The sequence below is a fragment of the Larus michahellis genome, chromosome 3, assembly GCF_964199755.1.
Source record: "Larus michahellis chromosome 3, bLarMic1.1, whole genome shotgun sequence".
In the NCBI taxonomy this organism is placed as follows: Eukaryota; Metazoa; Chordata; class Aves; order Charadriiformes; family Laridae; genus Larus; species Larus michahellis.
The window spans coordinates 70,695,718-70,716,089 of NC_133898.1; the positions used below are offsets into that span (position 1 = coordinate 70,695,718).

The window sequence follows — 20,372 nt, forward strand, 5'->3', positions numbered from 1 at the left end:
TTCCCATAGTGCCTTCTATTTTGTGTCAGTAGATATGTTAACACAAATGTGTGGTGTACCAAACTGATGTGTAGCAATTTTTCTCCCTCAAGTTAGTTTTGACCCGCAGAGATTCTTCAGTATAATTTGTTTTATGAGATCGCAATTGCTTTTGTCAGCACAAAATATGGGAAGAGTGACGGACTATTTAACTGTAGTGATGGGCTGAGTTACACTTGTTTAAAATGTTTGTGGGATTAGGGCATTTCTGAGGATTCATTTTTTTGCAGTTTAAATGTTATCTATGGCTGTTGCTCTTAAGAGGATCTGTCTTACTGTCCCCTTGATTATGCGTCGCTGTTGTCTCACTTGTGCTATCAGTGGTGCTTGTGCAGTAGTAACTACCAAAGGGAAAGAAATGCAGATGTTGGCAAAAGGAAAACGCTGGAGTGCCTTTTTCAATGGCAGTAATGTATCTGAAACCTGTTTAATTTTGGGGTGTATCTGTTCCTTTTCATAGGAAGTGTATTAGTCTTTAAGTATAATGGTGATGCTAGACAAGTTGGATTTTTTCAGAAAATATTGGTGAACCACTGAGTACCTATTGTGGAAGCACATACCATAACTGATTTCTGAATAACGTATAAATGTGAGCCTGAGAGTAAAAGTAGCGTATCTTGAATTTGTGTACTGTAAGCATGAACTTCCATTTGCTGAGGTCTTAGATTATTTGTTTGGTTTGGGTTTTTTTTTCAGCATAGTTACTGAGATACAGGTCTCTTCCAGAGCTCTTGATTTTAAATTGCATATACAGATGAGGGTAGAATCTGTTCTTGAAAAATGTTGCTTATGGTGTTGCATGTCAGAAAAAGAAAAAAAAGGACCTTGTGAATGCTGGCTATCTAACATGGTTTTCTGTATATTAATACATGCAATGTGTCACGTTCCTGTGTTCTTTCTTTAGTGTATTCCTGTACCTGATATTAACAAACCCCAGTCGACTCATGCTTTTGCGATGACGTGTATTTGGATTCATCTGAATCGGAAGGCCCATAGCGACAACTCCAAGTTACAGATTCCCATTCCTCATTCTCTTAAACTTCACCATGAGTGAGTTTTGGGGGGGTTGTTATGTTTTGATTTTTCTCTAGATGTAATGGAATAGGAAGCTCCAAGTCTGTGTTCAGAATGTATTGTGTGATGGGATGATGTTTAAGGGTTATCAAAGGAATGAAGCAGAACTAAAAGCGAGCTCAAAGTCAAAATATGCTGTTATCATAGAGGTAACAGAAATAATATTGAAGATCTGTAAATCTTTTCTACTGATGGAGAATCTGAAAGTAAACTGACTTTTTTGTTTTATTGTGGTGTGGTTTGGAAAGTGTGGGTAAGCAGTACATTGGGTTAAATTTTGTTTGGAAAGCTGATTCTTAACGTATATTTTTGTCCTGAGGTGTTTCTCCAGTACAGGAAAATCGTAACACAGTGAAACTGAGGCATAAGATGTAGTCGTTTTGATGTGGTGCAAGTAAAAAATATTTTGGGTTTTCTACAGTTTTACAACGGATTTTTCATGGGTTATTGTGCCTGTAATCCTGGAATGCATATATATTCTTCTGCTTGTTTCTCTCTAATTAATGTTTAATCTCTTTGGCACACAGGTTTTTGCAACAGAGTTTAAGAAATAAAAGCTTACAGATGAATGACTACAAGATTGCCTTGTTGTGCAATGCTTATTCAACCAATTCAGAGTGTTTCACTTTGCCAATGGGTGTACTAGTAGAGACTATTTACGGAAATGGCAACATGAGGGTACCTCTTCCAGGGACTAATTGCATGGCCTCAGGGTCAATTACCCCATTGCCAATGAACCTCTTGGACTCCCTCACAGTTCATGCCAAAATGAGGTACAGTATGCAGCTAGCTTTTTTTTTTAACAGGTAAATCTTTCTCTAAGTAATTATCATCAGGAGAGCTTTCCTGTGTCTGGACATATCATGCTTGTATCTGTCTATTAATAATTTTTTTATCTTTCAAGTCCTTTTTTTTGATTGAAAAATGCTTTCTCTCTTTCCTCAGTCTGATTCATAGCATAGCTACAAGGGTAATTAAGTTGGCTCATGCAAAATCTAGTGTGGCCTTGGCTCCTGCTCTTGTGGAAACCTATAGTCGCCTGTTGGTTTATATGGAAATAGAGTCCTTGGGCATCAAAGGCTTTATCAGTAAGTAGTAAACCCTTTCTTTTTAACCCTTTCCTTTTGTTCACTAGCATTTCCTTTTAATGGCAGCTAGAGACCAGAGTAAAAATGAAAATCTAATGATGCAGCCTGTTGAATACAAGTATAAATTATTTTATGTATAAATACTTGTATAAAAGAAATTGTAATAGTTATCCTAGTGCTGCAGGAAATTTCAGATGAGTGTGCTGCTGTCACTTCATGCCATCACTTTTATGGTCAGTACCTTCTAGTTAACACTGCATTTTGCAAAAATATGCTCAATGGAAAATCGTGAGCAAAGTTACTTAATTAAGCGCGAATGATACCTAATTGCACTCACTAAAATAATTTGCATGTCTGCTGTATATGTTCATTCAAAAGATTGAGCTCTACACATTTACAGCATCTTCAGACAGCGCTTGCACACGCGCTCTTTGGAGGTAATACGATTTTCAAATCTGATTGGCAGCTAAATATAACTTTCTATACACAGTGTACTCTGTAGTTGTATTTTAAAGTGTAATCGCTTGGAAAACTTATTTTACAAACTTCTCTTCGTAAGGTCAGCTCCTGCCAACAGTGTTCAAATCTCACGCATGGGGAATTTTGCACACTCTGCTAGAAATGTTTAGTTATCGGATGCATCACATCCAGCCTCATTACAGAGTTCAGTTGCTCAGCCATCTCCATACCCTGGCTGCTGTGCCGCAGACTAATCAGAACCAGCTTCATCTGTGGTAAGTGAGGGTTACCGTATTTTAACTGTAATGTCAGATTCCTCCTCCATCATATGTGGAAAGCTGCTTGAGAGTCTTGTTTGAAATGGGATGGACATAAGTACTTCCCAGTCTTAGTTCTGCAGCTGAATTGTTTTGTGGTTACTCAGCGGGTCGTGTCTCAGAAATACAGTTAGATGTTGGTAGTAGTACTCAGCAGAGATGTGTTAAGCAGCCTCTTGTGCAGACATGGCAGTGGTGTCATGGGTCAAAGCACAGGAATGCGCACCAGAACCTGAGAGTCCGGCAACTGTTGAGGTTCTTGCAGTTGGCGATAAAGGGCAATGCCTTCTACTTGTAGTCACAGACAGCTTGTCTGTCAGTGGGATTGCACTTGCTTACTCCTTTAGGGGATCTTTAATTCCATTACAAGAATTAAATTGATTCCACCTAATTTTTTAGTGAAGTTAATTTTCAGTCAGATCAGAGAAATAATCTGGTTCATCCTGCAGCTGTAAAGGAGTTGGCACAAAGCTATGGTGGCTGTACATGAACCTGAGTGGAAGAAAAAGTCACTTCCTTGTATGGTGTGTGTCCTATATCAGCGTAAACCAGGCATAAGACTGTGGCTAATTTGGATACAAGAACAATGGAAAAGCTGGTTAGAGAAGCTCTGAAGTTGATATGCAGATAATTCTAGGGAAAAGCTTTGAATTTAACTCACTGTTAACAAAGTTGAAGGGTATGAAATTCAGTTTGTATGTAGAATCTGGGGTTTATTGTAGAAAAATTGGGGAAAACTGTCCATTCACTCTTAGAGTAGAATACTTCTTGTGCAGGTATGTGAGACAGACAGAGCAACCTCATATGAAAGAAGTCTAATTACATAGTAGTTTCTTAGTCCAAATTCAAATTGCTTGGTTGCTTATCCTTTATTAGGAGTAAAGAGAATAAGTGAAGACAAGTTTCCCCTTAAATTCAAGGTCTTGCTCTTTTTATTCACTTAAATCTTGTTTTGTCATCTTAGTCTCTGAAATATGGATGTTAATCAGTCACTTCTGATAAGAACCGCATACAACTAGCGTGGAATATGCTAACCTATGGCTTTGACATTTCCAAAACACAATGTTATAAAAATCTTTTCAGTTACTTCAAAGTACCTCGTGTGAAAAGCACTTCCAACTAGAGCCCTGGAAAATAAAGTGCTTTTAATAAAAAGCAGTACTTCCTCCTTTCTTTAATAAGGACATTTCTTTAATAAGGACAATTTAGTGCCGTCTGCTTCAAGGTGCTAGTTAGTTTTGAAACTTGCCATGCATTATTCATGACTCTTCATTCTGGTTTTGCATATGTTTATTCATCTATGCATTCTTGTTTAGAGAAAGATGTTAAAAAGGTAACAAAAGGGGGGGCACTCTAAATTAGAAAGACTTTGAGGCTCTTTTTCAGGGGCTCTGCACCTGGAATTTTTGCTAAATCAACTTTTGAGGGCTTTATTTGAAAGTAAAGTACTTTAATAAATTTGTTATCAACTATTTAACAGTGGAAAAAGCAAACTTTTCCAAAAGTTTAAGAACATGACTTTCAAAACAAATGTTTTTGTATTATTTGAAGCAGAAAATGGAGGAGAAATAGGTATTTTTGGAATCTTAGAAGCAGCAGCATAAGCATTATTTGCTAAATGGACTGTTTCCTTCTTTCAGTGTTGAGAGTACTGCTCTAAGGCTAATCACGGCTTTGGGCAGCTCAGAAGTCCAACCACAGTTTACACGATTCCTCAGTGATCCCAAAACAGTTCTTTCAGCAGAATCAGAAGAACTCAACAGGGCTTTGATCTTAACTCTAGCAAGGGCAACGCATGTGACAGGTAATAGCAGTACTGTGAGATAACATCTAAATGAAAGCTTTAGTCAGACATTTCTCTAAAATACTGTTAAATAGAGTATCATGGAAATGACCAGCTCATAAAACATAATCCCGTACACTTCTGGTGTTGAAAAAAGTATAATTTTAATTTCCAACTACTCATTTTGAGGCAAAAAGCTATTATTAAAGCATTAGTGAAATCAGGCATTGGCGCAAAGCTTATTTTTATACAGAAATACAATGTGACTAGGGTTTTTTTAATCTTATTTTCAGTTTCATTATTTCAAATTTAAATGTTTGGCTTGATTACTGATACATGCCACTTAAAAAAAAAAAGAGGAATGTTCACAGCAAGTATGTTGTTCACGTGGAAGCCACTCCCTTCTGCAGCTTACCTTTAAAAAAAAGTAATGTGTCTTGGGTTTGCTTTCTTGGGGAAGGGAGAGGGGGTAGCTTTTATTGTGTGTTTTAATGTTTTAGCAATGCGATGATGAGGGTCAGGTTTTTGTTAGCTTTGAGGGGGATGTTTTCTCCATCTCTCTTTTTATGGTTCTAGTCTGGAGACTCACTGGAAAGTTGGAACAACTGATTGCAGAAAAACTGGAGGAGGTTATTTGTAAGGGAAAGGGCTTCTTTGTGTTAGGCTTTTTTATTTTTTAACATTTATTCAGCCTTTAATGTTAAATCAACACTGCAGTTGAGGGATGAGGCTTGTATTTTATTTCTAAGGCTTAATTGGGAAAGGTACTGCTGAGCAGCCTTTTTAAAGCTACACAAAATGGCATCTGGCAATTTCATCATCATTATCTTCCTCAGGATTTTTTTTTTAAACTCTAATCAGTTAATCAGCAAAAGCTTGTCTTGCTGTCATTACAGAAAATTAAATATAAAATCTTAAAATTATGATTGCTTTATTTCTAGCTGAAAACCTAAAAATAATTTTGTTGCTGTTAATAGCATAAAAAAAAGAGAATATCCAGCTTGTTCTGTAGAATAAATAAGGTTCAAAGAAAAGGGATGGGAGATGTTGGTCAGAAGGACACCCTGTTGAACTAGCAAAGCCTTGATGCATGTGACTACAAAAGCAATAGTAATATAAAAGGAATACTAATATTAGAATACTGAATTCTAATATCATCAATCCATTTTCTAGACTTTTTCACAGGCTCTGATTCAATTCAGGGAACTTGGTGCAAGGACATATTACAGACTATCATGAGTTTTACTCCACATAACTGGGCATCACATACACTAAGCTGTTTTCCAGCTCCTCTGCAGGTAATAGTTTCAAACTGATGATTTTCTAATTGGAAATACTCTCTTAACAAGATCCTTTCCCTTTTGCTAGTTGGTGAGTTTCTTCTCCTGTCTGGACTACATTAATCTCAAGTCCCTAAAGAATGCAGCATGATTGTAACATTGCTGTTTCTTCAGAAATGCATTAGCTTCTCCTGGAGTATTATAAGGCCACGTTTGGCCAACTGATAGTTTCAGAAGAAGGTAAATCAGATCTCTTAAAAATTAAAAAATAAAATAAAAAAGTCGGAGAAGCTTTTTATTCTTGTGGTAATTTGTCGTGTAGCTTTGTTAGTGACAAAACAATCACTGTGGCATCACAGTGAAACAGCAACCCTACCTAGTAGATTTGTTTTATACAAGGAAGTAGGAACGTATAAGGTGCTAAGTCAGGCTGAAGTTTGCCTGTTCCAATGTTTTATTCTTAGTTTTCAGTCACAGGAACGCCTACTTTATTTCAGGTATTCTTCAAGCAGAATAATGTACCTCAGGAAAGCCGTTTTAACTTGAAGAAGAATGTGGAAGAAGAATACCGAAAGTGGAAGTCTATGACCAATGAGAATGATATAATCACACACTTTTCTGTGCAAGGCTCATCCCCACTTTTCCTTTGTCTCTTATGGAAGATGTTGTTAGAGACCGATCACATTAATCAAATTGGCTACAGGTAATAACTTTGAAATAGCATATCTTTTAAGCTCACGGACAAAGGCCTTGTGTATTAACAGCTTGAGTTTTACTTTTAAAATTGATTCACAGCATGGAAAAAGCAGTGGAGCTAAGTATTAGCAAGCGTATCATAATAATTGTGCAGTTTTTAAAATTGGTTACACCACACTGTGGTCTGCAATGCATATTCTTCCTGCGAAGAGACAAGTATGTAGGGTGTTTGAATTAAGCAGTTTACTTGTTTCAGGCAACCTGAAATGGTAAACAGGAAATATAAAGCATTTATTTACTTAGCCAAATATATATATTTTTTAAAAAAAACAAATGTTGGATTAAGATGAAAATTTATTATAGAAGTAGTGGTCCTACAATTTTTTTACTTGTTCTCAGCAGTAACAGCATCAGCTCTAGCCATGAGAAATACATTCATTCTTTTCAGTCCTTGTTAGGTCTGTTGAAACAATTAATATTAATGATAGCATGTGTTACTCTTCTGTGCAATGAGGAAATACCAGTATTTTAATGCTGTGGTTGTGTTAAAATGCATGCTGCAGGAAGGTAAAGTTGAGTTGCAGAAGATTGTCTGAAGAGGTGTATAACTAAAAATGAGTAACTAAAGCATGGTTTTTGGGCAGAATACTAAATATAAGAGTTGGTAAACGTAAAGCATATCTTCCGATTAGTATCCAGACTTTGGAATTCCGTTGTTTGTCCATTGTTTTTACTTTGCTTCAGGGTTTTCTTCAGTTAATAAAAGGAGGTTTTTAAAGGCAATTGTATTAAAACCCACTAATTTTTATAAAATAAAGCAGTTAAAAATGTATTAATAACAGTAACAATTGCGTGTTGTTTTGTTGTGTTTTTTCTTTTCTTCTTGCCTGCTAGAGTGTTAGAAAGAATTGGGGCCAGAGCTCTGGTGGCACATGTCAGGACATTTGCAGATTTCTTGGTGTATGAATTCTCTACTTCTGCAGGAGGCCAGCAGCTCAACAAGTGTATTGAGATTCTCAATGACATGGTGTGGAAATACAACATTGTAACACTGGATAGGTTGATACTGTGTTTGGTAAGTATTGGCTTAAGAGGTAAGATGCCAGTTCTTCAAGCAGAGACCGCTTTCTGAGTCACTTTTGTAGGAGCAATCTTTTTAAAAATGCAGTGGTTTTAAATAGTGACTATTTGCTAACCCAATAATCAAGTAAAATAATAGATTACTTCTGTAAGCAACATAAAACTTAAAGTCCTGCAGTTCTCTGGATCTTCAGGGGAAGCTTTTCTTCGTTTTTTTAATGGCAACTGTTGAATTGGTATTATTAAATGTTGTTATTAGAGCTTTGGATCTCTGACCTCAGAGCTAGGCAGTTATTTCTGCAGCCTGAAAAGGTAGAAGGGGTATGGCATGCCATGATTCAGGGGCAAATAGACAATCTTGTACCCATTAGTGTACGCTTTCTTTGCTTAGATTTCAGCCTGTTTCATCAGAAAAGTAGGAGAGAAATAGCATTCTCTGTTTTTCCAGGCTATCCTACAAAATAAAGCAGGACTCCCCTAGAGAGAATTAAATTTTCCTTCAGTAATTAACCTTTGCTTATGTTTTACAGTCTCATCTTAATGTAAAGCTAGTTGTTTGAATTCTAGTTTGGTTTTCAAACTGAAGTCCAAACATGTCAGAGTGCCTGGAAGTTTGAAGCAATTTTAACTTCATAATCATGAATTGGTTATTCTCGTTAAGAGAACTGACAGCTAAAAGAGAGCTAGAATTCATGGAGAACTGGGGAATTTGTAAGCCTTTCTGCCTATGGAATAAAAAACCATGATGGTTACTTCTCACAGGAGGTGATTGAACCTGCCTCTCTTCTGTGTCTTCACTTGAAAAATAGAGTTGAAAGACTATATGTTCAGTGTGAATTTGTTCGCATGTGTACCTACGGTGCAACCAAATTTGCTATGCAATGTTTAGGGGTTATAACACAGCAGCATCAGCTCTAATTTCATGTTTTCTGATCCATTTTGTTTAAGGCTATGCGTAGTCATGAAGGAAATGAAGCTCAAGTCTGTTACTTCATAATTCAGTTACTCTTACTGAAGCCTAACGATTTCAGGAACAGAGTGAGTGATTTTGTGAAGGAGAATTCTCCAGAGCACTGGCTGCAGAATGACTGGCATACTAAGCATATGAGTTATCACAAGGTATCAAAGCTAATAAAATTCTTTTACTGTAATACTTTCTGTGGAGTTGAGATCAGCCAGGGTGTCTTTTGTCCTGTAAATGACAGAACAGCTCTGTCAATTTTAGCGTTACTTAGTGAGTCATGATTTATTTGGGCTAGTATAAAAAAAATCACCATGTTTATGTAATAACATTAAAATTATAATGCTGTGATATTCAAAGATAGAAGCAGCTGAAGTGTTGGGTGGAGATTCATTCTTGCTTATCTAAATCAAATAACTTTAAAACCCTGGTTTTACTGAAATTCATTTAGAACATAGGTTTTGTGCACCAGGGAGAAGGTATTTCCTTCTGTTGTTTTATAACAGGAGTTAAACCTGTGTTTTCTCCTGATTATTATTCTTCCATCTCCTGTGTGGCAAGAACATGATATCCTGTTATGTTAGGGAAGAAAATTTCAGAGATTTTAATGCTGCTGTAAACACAGTGTTTTCTGCTGGCTAGTCAAGGATGTACCAATGGAGTCTTCTGTCAAGAGATAAATCAACACTGCGATGAAATTAATACAAGGAAATTCTGACATATCTAAACACAGACAATCTAGTTCTGATCCAGAAGCTCTTTGGTCTGTATTAGCCCTCTACATCAGCTGTACAGTGTCTTAACAGAGCCTAAAAATTTACAGGTAGCAGGGAAGCAAGTTATATTAGCCTGGGACGTGCTCTGACATGGCTGCATGGTTACTAGACCCAATCTGGCATATAGAAATTTCAGTCACAGGTAAAACACTGTATGATCAGCCTTCAGCTGTACTCACCTGCTATTTGAGTGCCCTCTGGTTCTTTCCTAGGGAGTTATTAAATGCATATTATTTCTAGTATTCTGATTCAGTATATGAGGCAGAAACTTTCAGTAGTGCTGATTTCCCCATGGTTTTCTCTTAAAATACTCAACAAGGGACACATAAGCGCTGGCTGCTTTCGGCTTTGCCTTGGGATGCTTAATGTTCTTTTATGCCCACTGTATGTGGTGGTGAAACTTTGTTTTGTTTTGTTTTTCTTCTGAATTATTTTTCTGAATTATTACTAGTCTAATAACTAAATTTCACTCAGAGTTGAATTTTCTTCGCTAAGCTTTAGAGTGAAATCATCTCACCGCATTCATATGCGATGAAGAGAGTTATGAAGCGTCTTTTTAAAGCAATGTAGATGCTAAATATTTAATGCGCTGCTTTTAAGGAAAGAGCTTTTGATTTTGTTGGTTTTCTTTCCTTTCAGAAATATCCTGAGAAACTGTATTTTGAAGGCTTGGCAGAGCAGGTCAATCCCCCAGTTCAGATCCAGCCCCAGTACTTACCAATTTATTTTGGAAATGTATGCCTGCGCTTTCTGCCAGTGTTTGACATTGTAATCCATAGATTTCTGGAATTGCTTCCAGTGTCCAAATCACTAGAAACTTTATTGGATCATCTGGGAGGTTTATACAAATTCCATGGTAAGTTATCTGTGAATACAGACTTTTATTCCTGTTGCAATCATTCTGTTCTCCTTCATCTGCTTCATTCATAATTTTCGTTTGCCCTGTGTGCATTTCTGCAGAGAAGTACAATCCCTACTCAATGAATTTCAGCTTGCTAACAGTGAACTTGCTTTTATTCAGGTAGCTCTTCCTAATTCATGCTTCCTTCACACCTTTCCCTTTTATTCCCTTCTAGTAGTAACTGGACCTGTGTCCTAACAAACTTTCTGTTACCAGGACTGAAACAGCTAAAGAGCAGTTCCATCTATCCTTGTTTAAGATTCAAATAACTTAACCTGATTTTTTTTGATGCTTTTGTAACTGCACTTTTATAGTAAGTTTTTGTATAGATGTCACTGCTATGTTATGCCCAGAAAATTTACAGTATTTTTTTCTTTACTGTGAGTTTGTACCTGGGTTCTTCCTATTTAATGCCTTTTATACGAAGAGATGATTTAGGCAGTTTACGTACAAATATAATAGTATTATCATTAAGATATGAACTGTTAGTAATACTGACTTTCTTTGCTTGAGTTCTGCCCTTCTGCACACAAATTAAAGCGTATGTACAAGACAAAAGAAAATCAATGTTGTATAGTGAAATAAAGAACATGAATCAATTCCATATGCACTGTTTTTAAATACATACAACTTAGTCTTGTAGAGCTCTTGATTTAATTTTGTGTTTGCCGCCATGAACATAATAGCGATGCTAGAAGTTATTTCTGGTTTTTGTTGTTTTCCTTTTCTTCTTGACAGACCGTCCTGTGACTTACCTGTACAATACTCTTCACTATTATGAGACACAACTCAGAGAGCGCACAAACCTCAAGAGAAAACTTGTTCATGCCATAATTGGCTCTCTCAAAGATAATCGCCCACTAGGCTGGTGTCTGAGTGATACTTATCTCAAATGTGCTATGAATCCCCGAGAAGAGAATCCATGGATTCCTGATGACACTTACTATTGCAAGCTCATTGGAAGACTAGTAGACAATATCCTTCTTAATGTGTGCATTAAGTAAGCTGTCCCAATATCTTATGGCTTCATTTAATCAAAAGATGAAGTTCAGTTTATGACTATTCAGATACGAAATGAAGCTTGGACTCTTTATTTAGCTACATGTATCAGTCTAAATTCATATTAGATTACTTCAATATCCTTTTTTTAAATTCTACAGAGGGACTGTGCTGCCCTAGTAAAGACATCTTGAAAGATATGGTGAAAACAAAGTACAGCTGCATAAATATTTCACTGTTTAATGCATTACTTATAAATATACTCATGTTTATGCATTCTGCATTGAATTCTAATTGCCACATGAAATCAGCTGGATACAAAGCACGAGTATTTAAAAAAATGTAGAAATTGAGGTTACTTTTTTCTAATGCCGTTATCAATATTACAAAGAATAAAATATTGTAAGCAGTGCCACATTTAAGATGGTATATAACTAGCTGTGTGTAGTTGAAGATCGGTATGCGTTCTGTTAGCAACTGCTGAGAATCTGGTTTTTAGGAGGGGAAAAAAACTAGAAGTTATTTCTAACACAAACCTACATTTTCTTAATTGCTGCCTTTTGTTAGGTTTTACAGTTATGACTACAGCTGATTTAAATTTCTGTGGAAATAGCTGGTGAACCCATGCTATGGTCTAGAGAATAGTGCTAGTGGAATTTCCCTGGATGTTGTCTTCTTTCTGGGTCAGCTTTATGGGACTTGGTCGATTTTCTGGATGTTATTGTCTTACTTCACTCCTCCTCCTGAACTTACTTTTCTTTTATGTGTAACTTTAAAGAAACTTATTAGGTGTCTCTAAAGAGAGATAAAATTATATAAAATGCTGCTTCTATGCAAATGTTAACAGTGTATTCAGAGGTGTTTTCTATATGTAGCTCAAATGAGTTAGTCTTGGTTGGGAAAGTGGAATATTTTCAGAGACTAAGCAGGTGCTTATTTTGCATAAACCGTCACCCTTGAAGCCTGCTAGAAGATCTTATACTGAAGCAAATTTAAGGTTTTAGATTATGCAGAGCAGAAAATTCTTGTTGTTTTTTTTCTTGTCTTGGAAGCAGATAGTGAATAAGATGGTTGGTGGTGTTTTTTCCCAGCTCTTAATCGGGGAAATTTTTCCTCTGTGTGACCTTGTGTGTGTGGTATATTCATAGCTATGTATTCATGCAGTCCTCCGGTGATTATCATTGCCTTGTATTCATACTTTTGTCCATACGTCTTATTTTTATGAAGTGCAGTTGTTTTATTTGTTCTCAGTAACTTACCTTTCAGTTCAATTCAACTTGGTATGTGTGGTGTGTATATATATTTTTTTTTATTTTTTATTTTTTTAAGCAGTGCGCTGCTTGCACTAGTCTGTGTTGGGGGAACTTTTTGTTTTTCCTTAATCATTGTCACCTATGGCAGGCAAATCACCCGGTCCATTTCCAAATTGTGACTGGAGATTCAATGAGTTTCCTAACCCAGCTGCCCATGCTCTCCATGTTACCTGCGTTGAGCTCATGGCTCTGGCTGTTCCGGGGAAGGAGGTGGGCAATGCACTACTTAATGTTGTGCTGAAGAGGTATGTTGGCTCTCTGAAACTGTTTTCTGCAATATATAATATGTAATTAGAGATTGCTAAGGTAGTCTGTGATACTCATTTTCTTAGGTTTTTATAAATTTTTAATTAAGTATAAGTGCTTTAATTTTTATATATAAAGTGTTTTTGGAGGACAAACAAGGCTACAGAGATCAAGCAGTAGTGGATTATGTGTGCTTCAGGAACAGTTGATTCAGCATAATCCCTTTAACAGATAGAAGACCTAGCACAGGCTAAGAATTTATCCAGTGGATTCAATGGCACAGAGGCTGGCAAAAGTCTGTTGTTCTTTCAGCTGTGCTGAGAGGAGGAGATCTCATCAGTTAATATCACAGGATCTTTGAATGCAAAGAAGGGGGTAGGAAGCATTGGCAGAATTCTGAATCCTCTTAATGCAAATGAGAAATCAGAGGTACTTTGAAACAGAGTGACATGCCAAGGCTAGCCTCTCGTCATGATGCATTGTTTGGCCCATAGCTCTGTTTCTTCCTCAGGCACTGTGAAAAGAGCTGAAGTGAATGAAAGGACCTAGTATTCTTGCAGTGATTTGGATGCTATCTTTGAGCCATGACAAACTGAAATGATTCAGTTTCAGCCTCATTCAGCTTAGTAATATATTATTGTTAGCTCTGTTTGGGGCACATGGAGGCAAAGAGTCAAAGGGGCAAACAACCCTTAAGCACTGAAGTTTATTCAGTAGGAAGAACAAAGTATAAGCAGCATTTGAAGAAAACGTGGTACTAATGCAAAATCATGCCTGAGCAAAGTTTTGCAAGGAACATCACAATGGCATTTATACCGTCTGTTGGCTCTCCTAAATACCTGTATGTGTTTTTTATAGTTCTTCCAACTTGAGAAATATTCTTTGCATAAGTACACCTCGTCTTTAGGTGTACCAGCAGCACGGATTGCAATCGTGAATTTCAGAGCTTTAGTTTTCTTTTTTTTTTTTTTTTTTCCTCTCTAGTCAGCCCCTAGTGCCAAGAGAGAACATCACAGCTTGGATGAATGCAATCGGACTAATTATCACAGCCTTACCAGTGAGTCAATGTGTTATATTTTAAAATTAAAAAAATCTCTTCTTCCATGTAAGGTTTATCATCTTGCTGGAGTATGTTGTAAAAACTCACAGCCAACATCTGTAGATTCCGCAGAGAGCTATTCAGAAGGCTGCTTGCATGTTTGAGAAACATCTACTCCTCCAGCATGGAAAAATTCACCAGGTTTTCTATTACTTTTAGAGGCTAGGATGAAAAGGAATAAATCAGTCCTGTTTAAAAACGTAGTTAAATATCATCTGTGTAGTATTGAGAACTGGAGCTATGAAATAAGGTCTATACGGGTTCTGATGCAAAGCTAATTTTCTATTAAGGCTTGAACTTGCACATCCTGTATCTCTTAAACTCATGTAAATGAGGTGTGCCTAAGACTGCAAAAGCAATTGTGTGCAGTATTAGAATTCGAGTATCCATAGAAACTTTAATCTTCTGAATATAATGACTCTTGGTACCTGACCAGGACTACCTGAATAATTTTGATCTTCCTTACCTGTTGCTTATATGTGCAGCAGTTATCCTTTCCTTGGGACTTATCTTCCCCAACAAAATGGTTCCTTTTCTTGGAAGAAAACCAACATGGATTTAATCCTTATTGTTTTTATAATGCTTCTTATTATTCTTCTTGTTCCTTCTTCTTGCATCTTCCTCTGTATTCTTTGACTTTTGTACCTTTTTTGTTTCCTGTTTCCACCTTGGATTTTTGATCTATTTGTGCCTGCACTCAGAAAATTCTCAGTTTTCCTTCCATTAAGGCTTTTTGCCTCTGCTCTGCTTCTCTTGGAGAACTTTATATTAGCTAACTAAATAACTACATTCATGAAGTATGTCTTGATAATACCACAAGTGTGCCACATCCACTAACATGGATGCTTTCTGTATTGCTTCCTAATTTTCCTGTTTGTCAGACAGGGTTATAAACTACCATGCAGTTGAAAACATTTTGGAAATGCAGTAATAGTAGAAGGAGTTGAGGAAGCCTTGTCTTAGATTGTGGTCTTTTCAGAAGCAATTCCAACTTTTTGTTTTTTCTAGGAGCCATACTGGATTGTTCTCCATGATTGCATTGTGAGCGTTATCAACAGTCCCAGCCTGACGTCAGAGACAGAGTGGGTTGGTTACCCATTCCAGCTGTTTGACTTCACAGCATGTCACCAGTCTTACTCCGAGATGAGTTGTAGCTACACTTTGGCGTTGGCACATGCTGTCTGGCATCATTCTAGCATTGGACAGCTTTCTCTCATTCCTAAGTAGGTGTAATGATATTTGATGATTTAATTTGTCTTTTAAATTCCACGCATATTGTAAATAACAAAGCTGTACCTGGAGCACTTATATGTACACCAAAGGTGTACAAGGACGCTCCAAAACTCACCAGAGATGTGAGTAGATCACAAGTTTTTTTCCAGTTCCGTCTTCCACTGACATAACTCTTGTTATCTGTAAGCTTTGAGGCTTTTGAGTAGAGTGTGACTGCCTTTCATGAGCTTTTTTCTAACTTTATTAGCTTTTATGCTTTTATTAATTTCAATTTTTCTTAAACCATTGACTGTAGCATATTCCTAAAGCATCAACTGTAATCAGTAAATGTATCCATAATTCTAACAAGTACTCTTTACTGCAAGTTGAGATGTTTTGCTGACTGAAGGATATGGTAGCGGTCCGCTTAGTCATTAAAGCAAGTAAAAAAATACCGCTGCATTAAAAAGTTGATTATACTTTCCCCAGTGCTGTGTTAATGAGAGAACTAACAGACTTCAGTTGCCAAGTCTTAAAATATTGAACAAAAATGAAGATGGTGTGATGTATTCCTCTCAGTCCTGAACCTTGATTTAAGGATAGTGTTAAAATGTCAGAGGACAGCTTTTTGACTGTTTGTAGCATTCTGCTGAGCTCAGAATTGTTGCCTGTTCTAGTCCAGTGATAGGGCCTGGAAATGTTCTAGAGCTTCACTAAAATAACTAATATTTGCACTGTATTTTCCAAAATGAAGGCCCAAATCTGTGAGAGAGAATGTGACATTTTGGCTAGAATTTGGAGTAGGGGAAAGAAGCGTCAAAAAAAAACAAAACAGTTGAAGTAGAATGTGTCTTCGAATGCTACAGGTTCCTCACAGAAGTATTGATACCCATAGTGAAAACAGAGTTCCAGTTACTCTACGTTTACCACCTTGTTGGGCCTTTTCTACAACGGTTCCAGCAGGAGAGGACACGATGCATGATAGAGGTAAAGTGTGGCTCTTGATCTACTTTATACAGTATATATTATTGTAGCTTTGCAATTGTATTACAAAGCAGAAGCTGATAGAGATCTTTGATAAACATTCAGAATGAAATTCTTTACAAATTAAGCAGTATTTTCAAGGATATGAATTGCTGAATTGGTATTCAGCTATCCAGTCAACTGAAATCTTTTTCAGCGTGGTTCAGGATAAAATACCTAGTGCTTTTTTTTTTTTTTTAATAAAACAAAAGTACAACCCCAAAAAATAGCAAGCAACACATCCTTCCTTTAGCTCTCAGACTGCATGCAAAATATGCATCAGTCTTGCTGCCTGTTTTAAAAGCCTCTATGCAGGGGAAGGGAGTATGCAAGAGCTGAATTGTGAGGATGGAGGAGCACAAGCTGTTCCTTGCATTCATATTAATGTGGATAAGGGTAGGGGGGAAGAAAAGAGATGAAGCTGGCCAGTAGACAGATGAGCTGAAAAATGGCAGGTATTGCTTTGTCTCCTGCTTCCTCTGTCAGGAAGGGAATTTTTTTCTGTGCCTGTATTCTCTGTATTGAAACAAAATACAAGAAAAGTTAAAAAGCTGTCATCTTTCCATGCTTCTTAATGTTCCCATACCACTCCTTTTTCTTTGTAAGGAGTTGATTTCAGTGTGAGGGAATTGTGAGGAGCTGCTGCTCTCAAGTTACCATGTTACCCTAAGTTACCATGTAACTTAAATGACCAAGCACAGCATTCAAGTTTCTCATTGCCAGCTTTAAATGGTCATAGGCACACATATATTCGCATACAACACTTTCTTAATAAGTATATTCTAATGCCTGCAGTTGTAAACTCTTTGTAGAGAATGCTTGCACCATTAAAATGTACTTTATGCGTTTGCTGAAGACCTTGCTGGAGTCTAGATCATAGAATCATCGAATGTGTTGGGTTGGAAGGGACCTTTAAATACATCTAGTCCAACCCCCCTGCAGTAAGCAGAGACATCTTCAACTAGATCAGGTTGCTCAGAGCCTCATCAAGCCTGGCCTTGAATGGCTCCAGGGATGGGGCCTCCACCACCCCTCTGGGCGTACAAGCTGAATGCAGTAAACTATAATGTCTTCTCTATAGAAGACTGAAATCTTGTGCTAAACTTTTCCTAGTTATTTACTAAGGTCTGCTTTTGCAAATTTTGTTGTCAGTGAAGTTTAAGCACTAATTACATAGCATGTACCAAAATACCATCATTGCACTCACTGGAAGTTAACTTGGAAAATGGGATCATTTAGTTAAGCATAATGGGATGAGTTAGACCTGCCCATTTGTCCTTGTAAGAAAGTAAAGAGTTAGGAATCACAGATGCTTAAAAAGCAATGCATATATTTATTACATTGTTTAATTGTGTTTCTACTCTAAAGCATTTTAAAACCTGTCTTCATTTGGCGTGCTTTTTGTGTCTGTGGAAACAGATTGGAGTGGCGTTTTATGAAATGCTTCTGAATGCAGATCGGTGCAGCACGCACCTTAACTACATGGATCCTATATGTGACTTCTTGTATCATATGAAATATATGTTTACAGGTGACAGTGTGAAAGACCAAGTAAGTAAACAGTAAATATTGATACTTTAATTGTATTTCTTCCTATATAGCAATTTAATCTTTTTGTGAATTATTTTCATAGGTAGCAGTACAACAAAATGCTTAACAGTTGACTAGTCTCTATATGCAAATTAAGAAGCTGGTGCACTTCTGCACACTTAAAATCTTTAGATGCCATAGACTAGGTATCTCAGATTTCAAAATTAATTACTATAGTCTGAAATGTAAAATATAGTTTGAGGGTGCTCTAAGTACTATTATGAAAGCAATCACTAGAAATAAAGCTATCGGATGTTTCATAACTTTTCCTCGTTTGAATCTGTATCTTTTAAGTTTTTACCTAATTCCTGATTCATGAATATAACTTAACACGTGGCAAAAGCAAGAACGCATCCATGTTCAGTGAAAAATTGTTCACCCAATTTGTTTAGTTTATAACAGTACGCACTTTTAAAAGTGTCAGTTGTGTGAATTGTTTTGCAAAGCTTTGGTGTATAACTGTTACACCGGGGATAGGTTTTATTACGGTTAGTTATCAGAAGAGTTCCAAAAGTTAGCACAGTAAATAAAATATTAACATAAATACCACTATTCATGCTGTCTTTTTACTTTTTTTGTTGTGCTAATGTGATGTTTGTGTATAGTAGTGACATAGGTCAAAATACCCGTTTTGCCAAATATATTTCTGTCTTTTTTTAAAAAAAAAAATTATTACTTTTTTTTTTTAACAGGTTGAGAAAATAATTTGTAATTTAAGACCAGCTTTGAAACTTCGGTTACGCTTCATAACACACATCAGCAAAATGGAATCGGCTGCTGTTCCACAACAGCCTCTCAATAATGGGTCACCAGCACAGCAGCCTGCCCAAGTGCCCGTTAATGTTGCTTTGCCAGTAACACAGTGAAATGAAGTGTTTGGCTGGCCGTGATGTGCAGGCTTCCTTCTGTTACTGGTCAAGGTGAAACATCATCTGATCTGAAATCTGGTATGCCGTATAAATGGAAGAAGAACCACATACAGATTTCTGCTTCGTTTGCTTTTGCGTAATGAAGCTAACTGTATGCATGCCAGTGGTCTTACCTATTTATATCAGCCGCTAGATGAGGTGTACGTTGCCTTTCTCTGAAAGCACTGAATTAAAGATTCTCTGCAAGAAAATGCACAGATTTCTGAAGACTTTGCAATGTCCAGCTCCCTGTCCTGATTCAAGTCAACTGGATTGTTCCTTTCTGTCTGTCTTGTGATATGAAAGGGTACTCAATCTGTGTAGCCTGGTAGAAAATGACCTTTTTAAATTTAGATTCTGCCTTATTAAAAGTTTCTATTCTTTTTTTCCAACAGAAAAATTTAAATTCTTTTTGTTTTTTGGGCAGACAATTTAAGCCCTTATACAGAAATGCACTTAGGCAGAGAGATTGCATCAATTGTATTGAGTTAATTATAACATCTTTCCAAAGACTAAGAACGAGCCTTTGAAAATATCTGTAAATTTTGTGTGTACAGTTTACATTCAACAGCTGAGCAATGAACTTGATCTAGCATCAATTACTAGACTGTTAGATTACTACCCAGAGGCTGTCTCTAATGAATCTACTGGAAGTCTGCATATTCAGTTCAAGCTGTGCTGGTTCATATTTTATCTTTCCTATTTGGGAAGTGGTGTAGTTTTTATTAAGTCAATCACATGAATTTTATGGATATCTTATTATATTTTAGATTTGTATAATATTCTACTTTAAGTTTTATGTGTACTGTGTTCAGCAGGTTTTCATAACAGAACTGAAAGGCTCAATGTTTTGTAAATACTTGTCTTGTTTGACAAACTTTTTAATTAAAAAAACCCACTTTAAAAGACTGTATTGGTATTGTTAAGCTTATTTATTTTCCATACCCATTACCTTAAAAATAAGGATTGACCACAGCAAGTGTACTTCCAAGTCCCAAGTTCTCTGTCAGCTTTACAATAATGCTAATTTTAACTTGTTACAAATAAAGTCCAGATTAGTAAGGTCAGGTCTGATTTATGTCTCTCTCTAAAAATTTAACAGTTATGAAAATGAGTTGTTGATTCAGTGGGTGGAAGGTTTTTTTGTCTGTTTGTTTTTGAAGGACAGCAAACCTGGATTGCTGGAAGCGGCTGTCATTTGTATTGTACTTGGATCCTAAATTCTGCCAAGTATAATTTGAGTAACAGAGAATTGTGAGTGCTGTTTGATGAATTTGTAGTCTCATAGAAAAACGTGTTTGCCAATCGCATGCTGCATGTTTGGTTTAAAAGGTCTTGTGTTCCATTCCAGAGTCAAGTGGCTTGATTTTGGTAAGATGATGAACATAGTTGGTTTCCAAAAATCCTGTGGACCATTCTGTACAGCCTTTCTGGCTTTCTGGATCAGACCTGAGAAGCAAAATTGTGGTTGTGGATTTGCGAACTTCTGCCGTCAGTGAAACTGTGTTAAGACTTCTTGTCTCTTGGA

General features: G+C 36.6%; 1 protein-coding gene across 4 annotated transcripts in view; it reads left to right on the plus strand.

Annotated features, from left to right (window-relative positions):
• MED23 (mediator complex subunit 23) overlaps window positions 1–19,753 on the plus strand; it is a 39,053-nt gene extending 19,300 nt beyond the window's left edge. For 2 of the 4 annotated variants that reach the window (XM_074580704.1, XM_074580705.1), the window contains 17 exons: window positions 944–1,089; window positions 1,641–1,886; window positions 2,059–2,201; window positions 2,761–2,935; window positions 4,618–4,781; window positions 5,934–6,058; window positions 6,538–6,743; window positions 7,631–7,811; window positions 8,765–8,935; window positions 10,193–10,409; window positions 11,193–11,429; window positions 12,846–13,011; window positions 13,997–14,069; window positions 15,120–15,334; window positions 16,190–16,310; window positions 17,715–17,897; window positions 18,629–19,753. In XM_074580704.1, the coding sequence (XP_074436805.1) occupies window positions 944–1,089; window positions 1,641–1,886; window positions 2,059–2,201; window positions 2,761–2,935; window positions 4,618–4,781; window positions 5,934–6,058; window positions 6,538–6,743; window positions 7,631–7,811; window positions 8,765–8,935; window positions 10,193–10,409; window positions 11,193–11,429; window positions 12,846–13,011; window positions 13,997–14,069; window positions 15,120–15,334; window positions 16,190–16,310; window positions 17,715–17,897; window positions 18,629–18,802 (2,943 nt within the window). In that variant the 3' untranslated portion in view covers window positions 18,803–19,753. The remainder of the gene's footprint in view (window positions 1–943; window positions 1,090–1,640; window positions 1,887–2,058; window positions 2,202–2,760; window positions 2,936–4,617; window positions 4,782–5,933; window positions 6,059–6,537; window positions 6,744–7,630; window positions 7,812–8,764; window positions 8,936–10,192; window positions 10,410–11,192; window positions 11,430–12,845; window positions 13,012–13,996; window positions 14,070–15,119; window positions 15,335–16,189; window positions 16,311–17,714; window positions 17,898–18,628) is intronic. The other 2 variants (XM_074580706.1, XM_074580707.1) reach the window with 1 other exon arrangement.
• The last annotated feature ends 619 nt before the right edge of the window (window positions 19,754–20,372 follow it).